At 55.5% G+C, this 15,866-nt stretch overlaps 1 protein-coding gene across 1 annotated transcript in view; it reads left to right on the top strand.

Moving 5' to 3' along the window:
- The window catches only part of EEFSEC (eukaryotic elongation factor, selenocysteine-tRNA specific), a 205,900-nt gene that overhangs the window by 178,058 nt on the left and 11,976 nt on the right, over window positions 1-15,866 (top strand). The window contains exon 6 of the mRNA XM_040995304.1: window positions 633-789. Within this exon, the coding sequence (XP_040851238.1) occupies window positions 633-789 (157 nt within the window). The remainder of the gene's footprint in view (window positions 1-632; window positions 790-15,866) is intronic.

Below are 15,866 nucleotides of genomic sequence, written 5' to 3'. Positions count from 1 at the left end.
GAGGGAATCACACTTCTCATCCAGGCAACCCTTGGCCAGAAGGTTCCAGATGCATGTAGCTCATGATGAGGGTGGTTTCATGTACCTGTGTTCCTCCTTTCATCTCGGGAACCCACAGGAAGGCAAGGGGTGATAAGACAATAGTAGCCAACAGGAGATGTGAGCACTGCATCATGGCCTTGTGCTGACTGGCAGGGGGCAGGGAACTATGAAGAATTCTCACTGGGAGTATGCCATTGAGGGCAGCGGGCTGGGGGTTGGAAGTGGCCCAGGCCAGGACCCAGCACAGGCACAGCTGGGCCTTGGGCAACATGTGCATGGATGCAGATGGGCAACTGGAAGTTGGTTCTCAGGGACTCCTGGCTGGAGGAAGCAGAGCTGCAGGGAGGCCAGTTCTCAGAAGTGGGTGTCATCTCCTTGGCCTGTGGTGTCTGAGAAGGCTTTCAGGAAGGAGAGAGCTGTAGGCTGTGGGCTGCCTAAAGCAGGTGCCCTGATCAGGGGTTGGGTTCCAGGCCACCGCTGGACCTTGCACAGTTGACATCACCTGAAGCTGCCCTTATTGTACCCTGCTAATTCATTCTCTCTCTCTCTCTCTCTCTCTCTCTCGCTCTGTTCTGGGTGTGTGGATACAGGCAATGGATGACTACAGTGTGATTGGCCGCTCCCTGTTCAAAAAGGAGACCAACATTCAGCTCTTCGTGGGGCTCAAGGTGCACCTGTCCACTGGGGAGCAGGGTGTCATTGATAGCGCCTTTGGCCAGAGTGGCAAGTTCAAGATCCACATCCCAGGTAAGTGCAGTTGTCCTTCCTGGCCAAGGGATGCCATGCAGCACACAGCGATGTTGCACAAGTGGTGCCCAGACAGTGCTCCTTGGCTCAGACTCCCAGTCCGACTTTGCTGGTGCACAGGTGGTATAGCCCATGTTGCATCAGATGCTGGCCAGGTCCTGGGAAGGGTCTGAGCTGGAGCAGGGCCAACGTCAGGGCTGAGTGTCTGTTCCATCCATCACCGTCTGGAGATAACCTTGGACATGCCCCCTTGGCTTCTCCGTGTAGGAGGGTAGCAGTATTGAAATAGATGGTTTAGAAGAAAAGGGATAAGAGACCACCAGGGCCTGGCAGCCCTCCTCTACACCCAGGACAGTTGTGGGAAACTGATTTACCACCTTCTGCAGCCCACTGCTCAGTTCAGAGCCCCTCTCCCCCACCCGAGGCTTGAGTCGGGCCTCGCCCACAGCTGGTCAGAAGTGTACGTTTGCTGCTGGGACCCAGCCCTTGCAGTGCCCTGGAATGGCCATCCCTTCAGTCCCTGATGCATTGATTCTGCCTGCATTTGGGCTCAGTGCTGGGCTTTGGAGCTAAGGGCGTGGGAGAGGTGTCAGCAAACCTGTGAAGCCAGTGCCCATCGGGGCAGCAGGTGCCGTGCAGGGCCGAGCGGGAGCAGCGTGTGCTGTTCTAGAGGGGTTATCTGGAAGGTGGCTGGGAGACAGGGCAGTGCAGAAGAGGCCTGACAGAGAGAGGGAGGGAGATACCCTGAGTTTCGGACAGAGAGCTAGAGAGGGAAGCACAAAGGCACAGGCCCTGAGGTAACCTTGAACTCCGGGAGACCCAGGCATGCGTGCCGTAGACGCGCTATGATCCACAACCTCGTTTCCCCGAGTGGCACGTTGCCAACACTGTCAAACACATAGCAGAGTTGCGGAAGGTCACAGTGATCCTGCCACCTCCCTGATCTCATGCCAGCGTGTCCCTGCCCTCCCCACCAGGGCTCTGCTTTGGTCCTGCTTTGGCCTATGCAGGTTGGGAAGCGAGGGGGATGTTTGGTTTGGCTGAACAAGGCCAAGCAAAGCAGTGTTGGTTTATAGTTTCTTGGAAAGCTTCTTAGGAAAAGTCTGCTAAGAATGAGGTGGTGGCTATGGCTCCAACTGAGAAACAAGAATAACAGCCATGCTAGACACTCACGTGGTGTTAGGTATCTGTGTGTGCCCAGTCCCTGCCCCTGCCCACCCCCCACACACACCCTGCTCAAGCCCAGAGGGCCAAGATGACAAGCAGAGGGCTTGCTTCTTGGACCCTTTGCGCCCCCACCCAAGGGGTGTGTGACCACCACCTAAGGCCTTGGTCAAGTTGGGGCTAAAACACTGAGCAGCCAGCCAGCTTCCGTCCAGTCCTTTCCTCCATGCTACTCCTGAGCAGCGCCCTGCACTCACCCTAGCCATGGGAACCCTCAGGGGCCCCTCAATCTGGGTGTGGCTTGTCCCCAGTATCACTTCCATGGCCCTGTCTGGGCCCAGGCAGCATGAGGGGTGCCCAAGCCGGGAAGGCCGGCCGTGCCCACCTGCCCCAGATGCTGAGAGCTTTCTGGGAAGGAGACATCCAGTAGTCCTGAACTGGGCGAGGGCCACCCAGAAGGACAGTCCCATGGCAGGAGTGACAGTGCCAGGGTTCTCTGCCACTCCGGGCAAGGGGAGGATGCATCTTGTCCCATTTAGGAGGTAAGGATGCTGCTGCCCCTGAGCTCCCCTCCCTCTAGCACAGGCACACTGACCTGGGGTGTCCCTGGGAGGACTCAGTGGGGGGCGGGGGCTGCTGCTCTCCCAGCCTGGCAGGGAGGGAAGAGGAGGGATGTGTGAGCTGCCTGGGCCCCTGGAGTTCACATTCCTTTGTCAGGTCAGCTTTTAGTCAGCTGCTTCCTGTTTGTGACTTTTTAGTTCTTTATTAAACATTGCTGCTCAGATTCCTTCATCCCACCCACCACCTTCCATGCCTCCCATCCCTGCTCCCCACCAGCTCCTCCTGTTAACCTTTCTGAAGTGCCCTCATTGTGAAAGAATCTTCCAAAAGCCAGAGCTGTCCAGTACCAGGAGGGCAGGGGCAGAGCGTGCTGACTGTGGGGCAATTCCTGGAGTCAAATGAAGGTTGCTTGCTGCAGGGGGTCCCCAAGTCCCGACCCCCTGGTGGCTCATGGATGGGGCTGGATGCGGAGGCACCATAGGGCCTCATCACTGGCTCTACAGGGCAACCCCAAGGGCCCAGGGAGCTGTCGGTAGGGAGCAGTGGGGACACAGTCTCTGGGTCCTGCTGACTCACCATGTGGGACTGCAAGCACTGCACTCATTCTTTTCTCATTTGGAAAATTTTCCTGATTAGAAAACTAAAGTATCTGAGCTAAACAAAACATGGCTTGGAGCTACTTTGGCTGCTGGTGACTTGGACTTGAACTCCTGTTTGCATTTCAAAGCAGACACTTGGGCCTTAGGCTCAGACGGAAGCTGAGCTGTCGCATGTTTGCTGCATTTCATGCTGCTGTAGCCGCTGACTTTGCACTGGGCTCCTGCCCCTAGGAGTCCTGCTTCCTCAGAAGGCCCTCTGGGGGAGTCGGGGTTGGGTGACAGCCCCATGCACCTGACATCCAAGGAGCCTGCCCAGAGAGTGCTCAGTTCTCCAGGTTGAAGAACCCCACATTAAAAAAAATTGCACCCTTCAAAGGGCTGACTGGACAGGAGGCCTAGCTAGCTTCACTCAGAGCCATGCAGTAATTTTGCTAGTGGAGAGCACGTAATTGTAGGAAGATTCCAGGTGTAGGTGTCAGGGGCATCACTGTGTGTGCCTTGCTAGAACACAGCCCATCTCCCACCAAGTGCCCCTGAACTGGCCCATTCAGGGAGGCCAGTGTGGAGCTCCAGCCTGGCCCTTGGGACACTCCAGTGCTGTACACGCATCCTTGCTCCTCACTGAGTACCCACATGGCTGTCACCAGTGCAGAGTGGCGGGCACTTACTGTGAACAGACCAACAGGAGGGTCCACAAACGCCATGGCCACAGCCCTGTCACATCAGTAGGCACTGCCCCCACTGACCGGGAAACCAACTCTGCCAAGAAGAGTCACACTCTCGTAGCCAGAGTTCTCACTCACACCCTAAAGACAGATCTCAGGTCTCTAACTTTCATTGGGCTTGTGGCTTCTGGGAAACTTTAACAACCTTTTAGTTCTTACTAGTCACAATTTCTGGATTCTAGGCAGTCAAGACAAGTGAAAGACATTTGTAGAATCATCATGCACTTAGGAATCCAGGAGAGACTTCCTTTAGTCCTCGTTAGGCAGAGCGAACACCCAGGAGGACATTGACCATGAGCCCATAAAGTGTGGCCTGGAATATGTGTGCCCACAGCACCAGCTGCTCCCTGCTTACAGCTGAGGGGCTGAGTCTGGAGGAGATGGAGCCCGTGCGTGGAAGGGGAGCCCTGTGTGCCGGCCCTGGAATGTGGATGAGCCAGGCTGGACCACGGGCCACAAGCTGTTGCCTAGTTTACTTGGCCCAGGCTCCCTTTTGGTCAGACACCGTTCCCTGCTGGGGCTTCAGGTTCCTCAGTCTGAACACAGGACTTGGAGAAGAATGTGAGGATTGAAGCCATAGGACCCTGGTCCAGGGCAACCCACCAGGTCTGGCTGGGATTTGGGGCTGTTTGCACCCACCCCTCGCTTGGAGCCCCTCTTCTTGGTTGGAAGCTCTGGTGTCCACAAGGAGCCCTGCATCCTAGTCCCTTATACATGCCAAGTCATTGCCACAGAGCAGTGGGGAGTTACACCTGCCTTCACAGCAGCCTGCTGCATGGGAGATTAGCCAGCCGGCCTTCAAGCAGCGATAGGCTCTGCTGCCAGAACCCCGGAGGATACTTTGCATTTAGTCAAGAGCAAAGAGTGAACGCAGAAGCACATCATCCGTGCTTCCCAGTGCCCGTGCAGCTCGGGTTGGAAACTGGCCAGCAACTGGCCAGCATTCCCGCCCCGGGTGCCCAGTGCAGGTCAGGGTAGCAGGTGCTCTGACTCATTCTGCCAGCCACAGGCACAGGTTCACAAAGTGGCACATCTGCAGGCCTTAAGTGCCTGCTGCTCTGAGTGCCAGAATTACAGGCTATTTTGTGCAGGCTAGGCCTGCAGGAATTGGGAACACCCCTGTTTTAGGGGACCAGTTTTCTCCTTATCAGTGAAGTCCCCACACAGATGAACTAAGGTCTATAAAATTGGGTTTGAAGAGCCTTTCTGTAATATTGGTCTGCAGTTGAGTTGGCTGATGACCAAAGGGAGTGGGATCAGCATGGGCCGACCTGAAGCACAAGGGAGGGGCAGGCAAGGCCAAAGCTGAGACAAGGGCAATGACATGGCTTGCCAGCACTCCTCAGGCAGAGGCCTTGTGTGGTGGCTACTCCCCTCGGCCAGGCTGTCATCACCCACATCCCACAACAGCTGCAATGGGCAGCCAGCTCAAGTGAGGACCCGCAGCGGCAGGAGGAGTTGGTGTTGAGCCCTGCAGTGGCCCCTGACCTTCAAGGTTGGGCAAGCAGAAAGGTGCCAGAATAAGCAGTCACCTGTGGGTTTCCCCTTATCCGGCAGGTCCTCTTCTTTAGCCAGCCTCTCTCTCTCCCAAGGACTTTCTCCTCTCTGTGGCAGTAGCTCTTCTGGTGTCGGGTGCCGTGTTAGGTTCTGGGTGCATAGCTCCAGTAGGACTCGGTGCTGCCCTCTGCATGCGCAGCCAGTCTATCACCTGTCTGCCTGGCGATGTTCAGGAGCCCCTGTGTGCTGTCATTTATTCGGCTCTAGGAAGGCTGTAGGGAGCGCCAGCCCACCTGCCCTAATGTCATGTCCCGATAGTTTGAAGGCTTAGTAGGTTACTTATTTGTGAAGCCATGCTGTTTGTCATCCCTCTCACCAGGATCTCCCCTCTGTGCAAGTCTCTTTCCTAATCTCTCCCTAGGACACCAGTCACCCTGCTCTAACCACTTCATTTCCCCTTAATCACTTCTTAAGGATCCTGTCTCCAAATACGGTTCCATTCTGGAAGGAGTAAGGGTTAGGAGTTCAGCATGTGAGCCGGAAGCAGGTAGAAGACCAGCGTCAAGCTTTTGACACTGGTCACCACATCCATGCTGGCAGGAAGGGGCATGGCACCATGCAACCATGGCAGGGCCCTGACTGAGTCCAGGGTCAGGAAAGTTCCAGAGGAAGCCATGTTGTGCTGGAATCTAGAATGAATGATGGTCTCAGCACCCCAGGAGGTGGAGGTGTGGCTGTACTCATGTGTCTCCCTCAAGGACATGTCCAGGCGGGTTTGTCACAACAGAAAGGACCCAGCTGTGTGCTCAGGCTCTTTCTGCTGGCACTGAGAGGCCCCTCTGTTCCCAACTCACCTTCCCCCAGTATGCACACCTGCACCTGCCAGTGTGAGGCACATGGTCTCCATGGCAACACCGAGGTGATGCACATTGCTGTGTTCCTGTGAGTGGGACAGTGGACCACCAGCCTATGTTTCTATGACGGCGGGATTGAAAATGGCTCCTCTTTGACACATGTCCCCTCACCCTCACAACCACCCTACTGAAATTTCTTGGGGCACCCCATGCCCTGTCCCTCAGCAGCTGCCACAAGAGTGGGCCCTGCCAGGACCAAATTGGCTTGTACTGAAAGACATTGGCAGGACGCATTTTCTGCTCACTCTGGGATGTTGGAGGCAGGGCACCAGCAGACAATGAGAACTTTGGAGTCAACCTGACTCCCTTGGGAATCCTGGCTACAACTTGAACTCCCCTGAACCTCAGTTTGTCACCTGGAAGGAGGTTGCTTGGAGGTTTTTCCACCCTGTGTGTTTCGTGACTTCAGACATCCGGAGAAGCTGGAAGTGTGACTCCCTGAGACCTCACAGCCCCTTGGCTTTGACCCTGCTCACTGCGTCCTCACACTTGCATCACTGCATGTCCATTGTGCTCCCTGGTGGTACCTGCGGCCTCGAGAGCAAGGGTTTCTCCTGCATACCCACAGCACAGGTGTCGCAGGAAACGGGACCTGATGCCAAGTTATGTTGTGCTGCCACTTCCAGCTGTCTTCGGGGTCTCTCCTGTCATGTGACCCCTGTCCCCAGGATCCAGGACTCAGTGAAGGATGGCACCTGTGTCTGCTCGTCCTGATGTCTGAGTTGGGCTCGCCAGTGTTGCCTCGTGCGTGCTGTAGGGCTGTCTACTTCTCCAGCATGGGGTTCAGGCTGTTTTGATGGAAGGAATCCCACAGAGGTGATCTCATGTCCTTAGCACGTCCCTTTGGAATGTACATAATGCCAGTTTCACCGCTGGTGCAGGGCCTCAATGAGGTTCACTGAGAAGGCAACCAAGCCCAGTACCCCCAGGCAGCCATGTGGAGGGAGTACAGGGTCCTCCTCATCACCAGTCACGTCACAGCACAGCAGCACGTGGCTTGCGTAGAGGTGCGACAATCAGGGTTCAGGCCCTGGTAGGGCAGGTAGTATGCACTGGATCTGGAGCCAGGAGGGAGGCAGGAGCTGCCCCCATCCCCTGTCACCCATCCCTGCTAGGGCCCTGTCCCTGGACTGTCATCAGACCTGAGCACAGAGGACTGGCTTTGGGCCCCCTCCCAGAGGAGCTCCAGCTTGGGGAAGATTTCAGAAATGACAAACACCATGGAGAGATAGAGGGCTAAGGTATGGAGAGGACAGAGGGGACAGCGTGGGGTGAGAGTGAGTTGGCTGATGTTTCTCCATCTAGGATAGCAGATCCATAGTGCAGAGACATGCAGGCTGGAAAGAGCGTGGTATATTCTGGGAGTGTCGAATAATACGGAGAGAATTCTACTCAGTGCTTACTAGCACATGTGGGACGCTGTTCCAAGTGTTGTGTGTGCTGTGGACTCAGTTTGGTAGTGTTTAAAAGTGGTGGTTCAGGGACCGTTACTTAAAGCAGCAAACTTGTTCTTCCAAAAGGTCTTCATGGGATCAACCAGAATTTACTTTGAGCATCTTCCTCACTGTTGACCTTGAGTTCTAGTTCAGGCACCTGGCCCTGGATGGGGTTAGGGGGACTCGGGGTTTCTGCATCTTAGTTCTGGTGCCCACACAGACTTTGTCCCAGCCTGAGTAGAAGGGAGGCCAGTCCAGCCCAGGGTGTGAGAGGACCCCTGTGCTGTCTTTGCATTCCAGTGGGAAGAAGGAAGCCCTCTTCTTTTTTTTTTTTTTTTAAGATTTTTAAAAAGATTTATTTATTTTTATTACAAAGTCAAATATACAGAGAGGAGGAGAAACAGAAAGGAAGATCTTCCATCCAATGATTCACTCCCCAAGAGACTGCAATGGCCAGTGCTGCACTGATCCAAAGCCAGGAGCTTCATCCAGGTCTCCCACACGGGTGCAGGGTCCCAAGGCTTTGGGCTGTCCTCAGCTGCTTTCCCAGTCTACAAACAGGGAGCTGGATAGGAAGCAAGACTGCTGGGATTTGAACTGGTGTCCATATGGGATCCTGGCGTGTGCAAGGCGAGGACTTTAGCTGCTTGGCTACTGCGCTGGGCCTGCCCTCTTCTTATTTAAGAATCTCACTTTCCTGTTGTTGCCAGTTTGAAATCCTAGCAGAATTTGTGTTTTGCCATAAGGAACTGTGTGCATGAAGTCGTCAGAATGATCTGTTCATGTTTTAGGTTGTGGGTAAAAGAACATTTGTGATTGGCTAAATGCTGTGCCAACAGACCTGGATGCACCAGGCAGGCAACCCATGGCCTTGGACCCCTAGAGAAGTCGCAGAAAGAGAAGCCACCTGAGTTGTCAGTGTAAGGGACAGTCCTGGCCTGGGCCATCCTGCCACCTGGCTGTGTCCAAGGAGCTCTGCTGCCCACGGTACAGCCCCTCACAGTCACCGGCAGGCACCGGAGCCCAGGCCTCCTGGCAGCTCCACCCACCCTGCCTCCCATTCTTGGGGTGGTCATGTGCACCTCATAAGCCACCTAGCCACATTAGAGAGCAAGCTCCAAGATCTGGTAGAAAGTCACCCACCATCTGCTCTCCTTGGGAAGACCCAAGGGTCTTGTGTGTCTAGCACTGTCCACCTCTGCACCATGTGGAGGATGGTGGGGTGGAAAGCCACTGCCTTGCTCCCTAGCTGTGGGGCTCAGAACAGTTCTCCATCTGAGCTGCAGCCTGACCACAGAGGGCAAGGCCACAAAAGCTGCAGGAACCGCAGAGCTGAGCAGCTGGCCCAGTGGCCAGGCCAGGTGCGGCTGAGAAATGAAGTCACAAAGCCCCACGCAGTCAACCCATGTGCCTGTGAAAGCCCCCAGTAGAGCCACGTGACAGCATGCCAGGCTCTAGCTCCTGTGCTCCAGGCAGGTGGCCACCCCAGGGATACCCCCCAAGCTCAGTCTCCTTAGCTGGAAGGTTCCCAGACTTCTACTCATCACATGACAGGCCCCTCCCTGCTCTGTAAACCCCATAGGCTGAACATACCACTCAGTCTCCCAGTGACACTGTGGCAAGGCAGGCCCCAGCGAGCTGTATTTTGTAGGATGCTTGCATGGTAACATCAGAAGGGCTCATGTGTCTTCAGCTGTTGCAATACAGGCCGTCCAGCAACCAGCCCCAGCCACAAGTACAGCATCACTGGCACTGACCTGGCAGGCCAGGCAGGCAGGAGCCTGAGCTGTCTGTAGTCTCGGCAGAGCTGGCAGTATCTCCTGGCCCCTGGGGATTGGAGGGGCTTTGCTTGGACAGGGATGGGTTACTCTGCACCCTGGGGTTTGAGGGACGCTCACCCCATACCAGCCCTCTGGTTTCTTGCTGCCCCAGGTGTGTCTGTTTGCAAGTGCGATGTTGGGTATTTGGGCAAAGCCGAGACTGGTTCTTGTGTAACCTAAGGGTGACAGTAAAGCTCGGCCAGGGAGGTTTGCCTGGTGAAGAAAAGGGCAGAGATCTGCATGGCTCTACCCCTGCGCTTCAGGCTTCCTCTCTTCTGTGTTTCTCTACAAAGGCTTTTGTGGTCCACAAGACAGAATAGCACATAACTTTGTGCTTTGAATTTTTGCACTTACTGTCCAAGGTCTTGTGGGTTTTTTTTTTTTTTTACCTTTATTCTGTAGTCCTGGAGCGAGGTTGAGCCACTTGGTGGTTAACAGCGTCAGCTCGAGCCCCAGCCAGAGCTTGGTCCCAAGCCCAGCACCTGCACCTGCTAGGTCTGCCCCCTGCTGAGCAGCTGGGGCCTGCCAAGCGTCAGTTTTCTCACCTGTGAGATGGGATGAGTATGTCCCAGGTCGGTGTGAGAACTCATGCTAAGCTGGGATGGCTGTAACCCCTCTCATCTCAGCAGTGTAACGGCCGTGATCTGGAGGAGCCCAGCTGTTCCAGGTGTTCCTTCCAAATGGCATTGCTGGGAACTTTATTTTATTTATTTTATACTTACTTATTTTTATTGGAAAAGCAGATTTACAGACTGAAGGAGAGACAGAAAGATCTTCCATCCACTGATTCACTCCCCAAGTGGCTGCAATGGCTGGAGCTGAGCTGATCTGAAACCAGGAGCTTCTTCCTGGGTCTCCTGCACAGATGCAGGGTACCAAGGCTTTGGGCCGCCCTTGACTGCTTTCCCAGACCACAGGCAGGGAGCTGGATGAGAAGTGGAGGAGCTGGGACACAAACTGCCACCCATATGGGATCCTGGCCCATGCAAGGCAAAGACTTAACCATTAGGCTACCACACCGGGCCCTGCTGGAAACATCTTGGTCTGTCAGTCTCTCTCATTATGCACAGGGTTTTCTTACTTATAGAAAATCTAATGGATGTTGAAGCAGTTCTAGAGTCTGTGATAGATGCCATGTCACCTTGTACTCTGTGGGCGCTTGACGAAAGCAGACGTTGATTCCATGCCTCTCCAGCAGGGGGCACTCATCTTGGCAGTGAGTGCGTGGCACAAGGCGTCTCCAGGTCTTTGCTTACTTTTCTTTGGGACAGCCCGCTGTCTTGCCATATCCATGTTTCTTTGAGACCTCCAGAAGAAGCTAGGAGGAGGAGAGGGTGTGTTTCATGGGCTGGCAGCCTTCTGATTGCCCAAATCCTCCATCTCACGTCTGTCACCCTGGGAAGAGGGGGCATCTCTTGGAGTATGATTCACAGATCCCTGGAGTGCCAACTTATTGCCCAAAGCCAGATGCAGCTGAGGCACTTCTGCCAAGGTGGCTCTTGGTCCTCCATGACACTTGTCTCTGATCTGATGGCTCTCTGAACCCAGAGCCTCCAAGCAGGACCTGTCACTGGGACATATGGCAGATTCAGAGGGAGATCCTGCTGAGACCCCGCAGGCTGGCCACTGTCCAGAGAGGGAGGGAGCCTGGCAGGGACCTCCAGGCCACAGGGAGCACTGAGGGTGCCTAGCAGAGGAGGCCAGGGAGAGAGGTATTTGTTGCTCCCAGGGAGCTGCACTCTGAGGCCTGCTGACCTGCCCTCAGGAATCCCCAGGAGGCCCGGGAAAGCCACGGCAGGGCGAGCTGACCTCAAGCTGCCAACCCAACACACATCTGCCACACAGCTCCTGCCACCGCAGCCCTGCAAGGAGACCCATGCTGAAGGCAGACCTGTCAGGGACAGCATGGGTGCCCCCCAGCCACGAGGCGAGGGCGGCCTCTCCAGGCGCTCACAGGCCTTCCATTGGGCTCTGTCCAACACGGCCGGTCAGGCAGCCTGTGGCCAGCAGGGGAGGTACTGGGAGACAGCTCAGTTGAGAGAAGAAGGTTGAAGAGAGGTGAGGGGTGAAAGTTGAGGTTTCAGAAAATCCCTATAAAAATGAAAACAAACCATCCATCTTTCTCCCGGCGTCTTACCCCGACAGTGCCCTTTGTGGATCTGGCCCTCATGTCTACCGGGACAGCGGTGCTGAAACCCAATCCAGCGGCCCCAGTGCCTGCCCGCCCCCACCCAGGGCTGGCCCACCCTCGACAAGGGCAGCCTCCCCTGGAGCTACGGTGTGGAGTGAGGGAGCACCCTGGGGTGTCTTCTTTCCTGCACAGTCTCCCTCTTCCCCTTTGGGCCAACAAAGCATTTCAAAGCAATTGTAAAAATTATATGAACCCCATCGAAGAACTGTTACCACAATGTTTATACGCAGCGTTTAAAACCAGGACAATGATATTATAAATAATTGTAGATGATGAAGATAGGCCGGAAAAAAATAACATAATTAAAAGAATTTTACAAGACGGACCGTTCACAAAGATGGATGGAGTAACACAATACGTTAAAAATATCTGCAATTAACAGAAACACAGCGCCACGGACAGAAACCATCTGCCAGTGGCCTGCGCCAGGAGAGGCTATGCCTGCTCACGGGCTGGTGCCAGGGCTTGCCACTGTGGCCCCAGGAGGGGGCTGTCGGGGGGGCATCAGAATCTGAAGGAAGGGCCCGAACTAAAGAGTAACTGAGGCCCAAGCCCTCCCTGCCATCATGGCTGGCTGCCCCGCCCTCCTCTAGATCACAGCTTCCTGATGTTGAGGCCACCCCTCCAGGGCCCCTGTGGATGAGGCATGTGGCCAGCTTCTCCCTGGGGACAGCTCTACTGCTCTGTGTGTTGGCTTGTCAACTGGGGCTGCATGCATATGGCCTAGGAGCAGGTTAGAGATGGCGCCTCTGGCAGGACCTCACTACAGTGCCCAGCTGGACCCCAGACTGTAGGGGCACGAGGCGCCTGGTACAGCTTCTGCCACAGCGTCTAAAGCTGGCAGCACGGTCCCCACCAGGCCCTGAGGGTCTCCTGCCCAGGCAGGGCTGCACCCCGCACTGCTGCAGCCTTTTCTTTTTAACTTTATTCTGTTCTAATTAACTTTATTTTTTTTATTGTTATTAACATTGTATTATGTAATACAGTTTTATAGGCACTGGGGATTCCCCCCACCCCTCCCCCCCAAGGTGGGCATCCTTTTCATCACAGTTGTGTTTTCTTGGGGGAGAAAAGGCTAGCCTGATTAGTAACTATGGAAAGTTTTCCCCACATGGAGTAGAATACACTCAACTCTATCTGGCAGGCTCAAACCAACGTGGATTTCCTGTGGTCCCTGAAACCTCTTTCACGCCCTCTCTCTGTCCCTCTTTGTTTTTAAGAAGTAAGATGCGCAGCTACAGCCCTAGCCTCACCCTGTCACCTCCCTGCACCTGTCACTCAGTGCTTCCCCTGCCCAGGACTGCATGTGGTAGGGGGTGCTTGTTGGCGTTTACCGAGCCCCTCACGTGCTGGCTGTTATGCCCAGCAGTTCTAGTGGACTCCACTGTGTGTTCTGTCATCCCCTGGTCTGAGCAGACTGAGGTACACACCTGTCATCGCCAGGGGTTCAGAGGTTCCCTGGGCTGGGTGCTGGCCTAAGCTAAGCTGAGGCAGCAGGGGGCCTGCCCAGAGGTGTCTGGTCAGGCTCACTTGCCTCTCATCCTAGAAGCACCTTTGTTGTTTGACTTACACAATTCCTGCCAGCTTGGCGGACACCGCTTCCTGACACACACTTGGTGTGTGTGCAGCTTGGTGCATGCAGAGCTGGGAAGCAGCCTGGCAGCAGGCCTTCCCGGTGTGGTGCAGGGCCTTCCCAGCAGCCTGCAAGAGGAACTACAGGGAAGTCCTGGTTTCCTGCTGGAGAACATGCTCCCTCCGCAGCATGGAGTCACACAGCCCCAGGCTCGAGTCCCCCTTCCTGAAGGCAATACAAGCTGTGAAATGACACCTAGGAGGGGAACTTGTCACTGGTCACCTTTGTGTGGAAAGAGTCATTGCTAACTGCTTAGAACACAGGGGCGTCTAGAAGACTGGGGCTCAGGCCCTGGCTGTGCCAGGAGTCCAGGGAAAGGACCCTGGAACCTGTGATTGGGGTCCAGGGCACAGGTAAGTGGCAGTGGCAAGCTGTGGGGTACAGTAGGGGAAGCAGCGGGGTAGAGTGGCACGCAGTGAGGGCTTAAGTGTCCCTTGGGACAGGACACCCCTGGAGATGGATCTGAGCACACATCACTGGGAAGCCACTTCTCAGGCAGCTGAGACAAGGCCCTGGCCTGTCTGAGTCTTGGATTTTTCCTCCATGAAGTGTGGGTACTCACCTCCTCGCATGGCAGTTATGGAGAGTGAGCCGGGCCAGCCATGGGCTGCGGGAGAGAGGCTGAGGTGGCTCTTGCAGCCCCTGGACCTCACCGTCATTCCTGGGTAGGCTCAGTGCCACTCCTGGGCCTAGGAACCAGGCTGTGCAGTGGGGCAAGCACGCATGGAACTGAGATGGGAGTGGGTTCTAATGGCAGACATGGCACCCTTTCTTCTTGTCTCCAGAGCAGCCTACTTGCCCAGCCAGGCACTGTGGCTCCAGTAGGAACTATGGAGCTACACTGCTGGGTGGGTACCGTGGGCATCCAGTGTGGGTTCCCATTGTGCATCTGTGGGGGCGGGCACACAATTGTGTGTCCCATGGGTGCCTGCCCACCTGTGTGTGCACCTGTGTGTGCTCTACCTGTGGGTGTGTGTGTGTGCGCGCATGCACTTGTGTATGTTGTTTCTTCAACAGGAGGGAGGTGAGTGAGAGGCCAGCTTCCTGACAGGGCAGTTGTAAAGTGTTCGTAAAACTTTTATTGGGCTTACCACCCTTCCAGATAAATATTTTTCGATTTTATGGGCTTGTTTTAGGGCCCTGAGCTTAATCATGACTTTGTAGCTGCCTTTAAAAATTTTTTTTAAATATTGTTTTGGCAAAGGGAGCCCCTTCCACGACCCCTGCCAAAGGCAAGCCACACTCAGCACTCGTGACTCAGCCCTGCCACGCTCAACTCTTACCCTTTCTCCCCCAGCAGTCTCGGGGCACACTGGGGTGAAGCTCCAGAGCCAAGGGAAAGGGGAGGGAACCCCTGCTCTTCCCTCTGCTGCTTGCCCAGCCCTGTCCCAGAGAAGATTCCATGCGGTGCTAGCAGTGAATGCGGTCACCACGGTCACCTGCAGCCCCCTCCAACCCTCCCCCCTCACCAGACCAGCTGCTGTGGCTGCTGGCGCCGGGGCCTCCATCCCGTCTCCTCCCTCTGGGCCTCTTTGAGGTTCTCCTAGGGCCTAGCAGTGCACACCACTGCCAGGAACATGCCCTCTGCTGATTGTCCTGTTGGAAGTCCCCTGGCAGTGTGGCCCACATGCTGCTGTCAGCCACAGCCAGCCCGGGGCCTGGGGCCTGGTCAGCACTCCATGCTCTGAGTCATGTGTGCTGAATGAACGGTCTGTGGCAAATCCCCCATGTGTGGCAGTGATGTAGGAATGATACAATAGGGGTTAACATTGGCAAGACGTTGCTTGATGCCAGGTGCTGTTCTAACTCACCTAGGCCTAAACACCCTGTGGAGTAGGTGCTCGACTGCCCCCATTTCCCAGGTAAGGAGACTGAGGCACAAACAGGTCAGATGTCCTACATGAAGTCATGCAGGACAGTCATGCATGTGCAGTCCCAGACTAGGGTTTGAAGACTGGCTGTCTGGGCAGAGAGCCCAAGTGCTGGCTGTGACAGACTTGGGGGAGAATGAGAGCAAGAGATTGTATGACCACAGGCCACTGCAGCCTGGATTGAGCTCCTGTAACTTGGCCGGGGACAGCCACGTGTCCCACAGACATCACCTAGCACTTGGTGGATAACTGCCCCATTCTTGGCCTTGTGCCCGGTTCTGGCTCACAGGTACCAGGGGCAGGAGGGGCTCATACTTGGTGCCTTCAGGCCAGGTGACAAAAATATGGGGAGCAGTGCCAGGCCTTGTAGGGGCTGGTGTCCTCTGGCCTCTGGAAATCCAGAGCCTCTGCCGTCCTGCTCATCATCCAGGTGAGTTCGGCAGGTGCATCGGAAGTGCCGTATGGCCTGCATCATACTCCCAGCCCTCGTGTCTTCCTCATGTCTCTGGTGGAAGTGACGAGCCGGGGCAGGAGGACCCAGACCCACAGAAAAGCAGCCTCCCAGCCCAGCTATGCTCGGAGGCCTTCCCAGAAGAGGTGGTGCTGAGCCCATCTTCAAGGGAGGCTGGGGAGGGGGCTGGGGCAGGATGTGCTTGGTGCAGGGGG

The sequence above is a fragment of the Ochotona curzoniae genome, unplaced genomic scaffold, assembly GCF_017591425.1.
Source record: "Ochotona curzoniae isolate NIBS_2020 unplaced genomic scaffold, NIBS_Ocur_1.0 contig_908, whole genome shotgun sequence".
NCBI lineage: Eukaryota > Metazoa > Chordata > Mammalia > Lagomorpha > Ochotonidae > Ochotona > Ochotona curzoniae.
This window is presented reverse-complemented; position numbering and strand designations above follow the sequence as displayed.